The 3,569-nt window shown below is 44.7% G+C and overlaps 1 protein-coding gene across 1 annotated transcript; it reads left to right on the top strand.

Moving 5' to 3' along the window:
* Nucleotides 1–1,768: 1,768 nt before the first annotated feature.
* LOC147473595 (uncharacterized) lies at nucleotides 1,769–3,360 on the top strand. The gene is made up of 2 exons (XM_086587269.1): nucleotides 1,769–1,833; nucleotides 3,054–3,360. The coding sequence occupies exons 1-2, from the start codon at nucleotides 1,769–1,771 to the stop codon at nucleotides 3,358–3,360; spliced, it is 372 nt and encodes a 123-aa protein (XP_086443395.1).
* The last annotated feature ends 209 nt before the right edge of the window (nucleotides 3,361–3,569 follow it).

The raw sequence follows: 3,569 nt of genomic DNA, 5'->3' as shown, positions 1-3,569 counted from the left end.
CCATTATTCAAACATAATATAACTTTCTCCAATTTCATTCTCCATGAGCCGTTAGAGAAAGTGGAAATTGTAGGTGGTAGCTCGCCAAAAACCACTTTCATCGGCACCTTGTTGAGTTCTGAAGAGCGCCAAGCTCTAATACAGTTCCTCCGAAAGCACAGAGATGTGTTTGCTTGGTCATTCGAAGAAATGCCAGGAATTGACCCCCACGTGGCATGCCACCAGCTCAATGTCTGCAGTGATGCAGTAGTAGTCAAGCAGAAACTAAGAAGGATAGGTGCTGACAGATCCAAAGTAGTAAAAGCTGAAGTTGAAAAACTAAGGGCAGCTAATTTTGTTAGGGAAATCAATTTCCCCACCTGGATTTCTAATATTGTCCAAGTAAGAAAGAAGAAAGGGTCGTGGAGAATCTGTATTGACTTCACAGATCTGAACCGTGCATGTCCGAAAGACATCTACCCTCTGCCACAAATTGACAAGTTGGTGGATGCGACGGTTGGACATGAACTGTTATCCTTCACAGATGGGTCGTCATGCTATAACTAGATCCCCTTACATGAGGTGCCAGTTTCACAACCGAGGATGACCTGTACTGCTATCAGGTCATGCCATTCGGATTGAAAAATGCAGGAGCCACATACCAGCGTTTGGTAAACAAGATGTTCGAAAGATTAATAGGCGACATTGTGGAGGTGTATGTGGATGATCTCCTGATCAAGAGTCTGAAACGGGGAGATCACCTCTCCCACTTGAAACGTACATTTGACGTTCTTCGAGAATATCGTATGAAGCTCAACCCTGCGAAATATGCTTTCCCTGTATCCACCAACCCTGCGACAAGTTGGTGGATGCGACGGCTGGACATGAACTGTTATCCTTCACAGATGGGTCATCAGGCTTCAACCAGATCCCCTTACATGAGGAGGACCACAAGCATGCTAGTTTCATAATCGAGGATGGCATGTACTACTATCAGGTCATGCCATTCGGATTGAAAAATGCAGGAACCACATACCAGCGTTTGGTAAACAATATGTTCGAAAGATTAATAGGCAACATTGTGGAGGTGTATGTGGACAATCTCTTGATCAAGAGTCTGAAATGAGGAGATCACCTCTCCCACTTGAAACGTGCATTTGACATTCTTCGAGAATATCGCATGAAGCTCAACCTTGTGAAATGTGCTTTCGTTGTATCATCAGTTACTGCGAAAGAACACCTCCTTCACATGGACGGAAGAGTGCCAAAAGGTGTTTGATCAACTCAAAACATACCTGGGGGCACTGCCAATCCTTTCAAAGCCTATTGAGGGAGAAGTCCTGGGTCTTTATCTATGTTCATCTGACTACGGTATCAGTTCTGTACTGATACGCATGGATGAAAAGAAGGTTGAAAAACCTATCTATTTCTTGAGCCGGACGCTCCTACCAGCAGAAACAAGGTACCCTAAAATCGAAAGAGTCGCTTTAGCACTTGTTTTTGCCGCAGAGAAATTACGACCGTACTTCCAGTCCCATACCATCAGAGTGATCACAGAGTACCAATTGCGATTAGTTCTAGAACGATTGAACAGGTCAGGAAGGCTAGCTAAATGGTTTGTGCAACTGTCATAATATGATATTATTTATGTCCCCAGAATCTTAGAGAAGGGTCAGGCACTAGCAGAATTCTTGGGAGATTTCCCAATGACCTACACAGGGTACGATTCAACCACCCCGAGTTCCGATGATAGCATCCTTCCTGAATCTCCAAACTCCCGTCTAGACCCATGGGAGTCGAGCTCCGGATGGCGACTATTTGTGGATGGATTAGAGGTGCAGGAGTTGGAGCTGTGTTAGTTACTCCCAACAATATGTGGCTGGAGAAATCCATCTGATTAGGTTGGAGCACCTCTAACAATGAGGCAGAGTATGAGGCGACACTTGCTGGCCTCACAATGGCCCTTGACCTGGGCCTAACACACCTCACAGTTTTTAGTGGCTCACAGCTGGTTGTGTTCCAAGTTGATGGAGGGTATGAGGCCAGGGATGAACGAATGGCCAAATACCTGGAACTGGTAAGGGGTCTTCAAGGAAAGTTTGAGAACATTCAGTTCTATCAGCTACCTCGATCCGAAAATCGACATGCAGATGCTTTGGCATATGTTGCCTCAATCTTTCGGGCAACTTGGTGAGTTACGTTCCATCCCTATAGATTTCGGGGAGAAATCTAGCATTGAATCGATTACAACAGTTTGTGTTGTTCCAGCCATTACTTCAAGTTGGATGGATCCATATAAGTCCTACCTCAAAGACGGAACACTCCCTGAGGATAAAAATATAGCAAGGCGTCTGCTTGCAAAAATACAAAGATTCACCCTCATTGGAGATGAACTGTACAAGAAGTCCTTTATGGGACCTCATCTCAGATGTCTCTCCCCACACCTCGCTGAACAGGTTATGCGAGAAGTTCATGAAGGAATTTATGGCAACCATGCTGGGGGCAGAACACTAGCTCTCAAGATCCTATGGCAATGATACTTTTGGCCTTATATGCAAAAGGATGCACATATTTTTTCCCGCAAATGTGAAAAATGTCAACGATATACTCCGCGCTCCAACAACAGAACTGCACCCATTGGCCAGTCTATGGCCATTTGCACAGTGGGGAACTGGCATCATGGGACCTCTACCACCTGCTCCTGGCAATGTCCGATTCCTACTAGTTGCGATGGATTACTTCACCAAGTGGATAGAAGCAGTTCCCCTTGTCTTCATTTGAGAACATGATGTCAGAAAGTTCATTTGGAACAACATTGTCTGCAGGTTCGGCATACCCAAAGTTATCATCTCAGATAATGGGCAACAGTTCGCTAGAGGATTGGTCGCTGAACTCTGTGAGAAGTTTCACATTACCCATCTGTTCTCAACTCCAAGGTACCCACAAGGCAATGGCCAGGCTGAAGCCTCTAACGGGGTCATCTTGGATAACATGAAGCATAAATTAGATGACACAAAAGGTTTATGGGTTGAAGAACTGCCTAAGGTCCTATGGGCATACTGAACTACACCCAGACGATTAACTGGTGAATCCCCATTTTTGCTGACCTACGGAACTGAAGCTGTCATACCTCCAGAGCTGGTAGCTCCCACTCAGAAGTCTAATGTTGTGCACACTCTAGACAATGAGGAGTTGTTATGTAAAGAAATGGATCTCCTAGATGAAAAACGAGAAGGTGTCGCACTTTGCTTAGCTGCTAACCAGCAGATTCTAAAGAGATCATACGACAAGAGAGTGCGGATTCGATCTTTCAGATCAGGAGATCTAGTTTTGCGTGAGATCCCAGAGCCCAACGGCAAGCTTGGGCCTAACTGGGAATGACCATACATCATCGACAAGGTTGGTCGAACTTGTTTTTATTATCTACGCACTATTGATGGGGACGTTCTTGTCAAACCATGGAACGCGCAGCACCTTCGCAAGTACTATCAGTAAATTGTTATTTTATGATTTTCTATACATTGTTCACTCCTCTCCAAGTCATCAATAAAGTGCTTCATATTGCCTTCGAATTTATTCCTTGCATTAGT

Source organism: Coptis chinensis, unplaced genomic scaffold (assembly GCF_015680905.1).
Source record: "Coptis chinensis isolate HL-2020 unplaced genomic scaffold, ASM1568090v1 utg2290_pilon_pilon, whole genome shotgun sequence".
In the NCBI taxonomy this organism is placed as follows: domain Eukaryota; kingdom Viridiplantae; phylum Streptophyta; class Magnoliopsida; order Ranunculales; family Ranunculaceae; genus Coptis; species Coptis chinensis.
The sequence above is the reverse complement of the archived record's forward strand: the minus strand, read 5'-3'. Positions and strand labels throughout refer to the sequence as shown.

What these genes read in the sequence shown, in the direction of transcription:
- LOC147473595 (XM_086587269.1), top strand. Translation starts at nt 1,769, where the DNA reads ATGGGAGTCGAGCTCCGGATGGCGACTATTTGTGGATGGATTAGAGGT. An exon ending in GGTGCAGGAGTTGGAGCTGT is followed by an intron (nt 1,834 to 3,053) that starts GTTAGTTACTCC and finishes AACTACACCCAG; the next exon opens with ACGATTAACTGGTGAATCCC.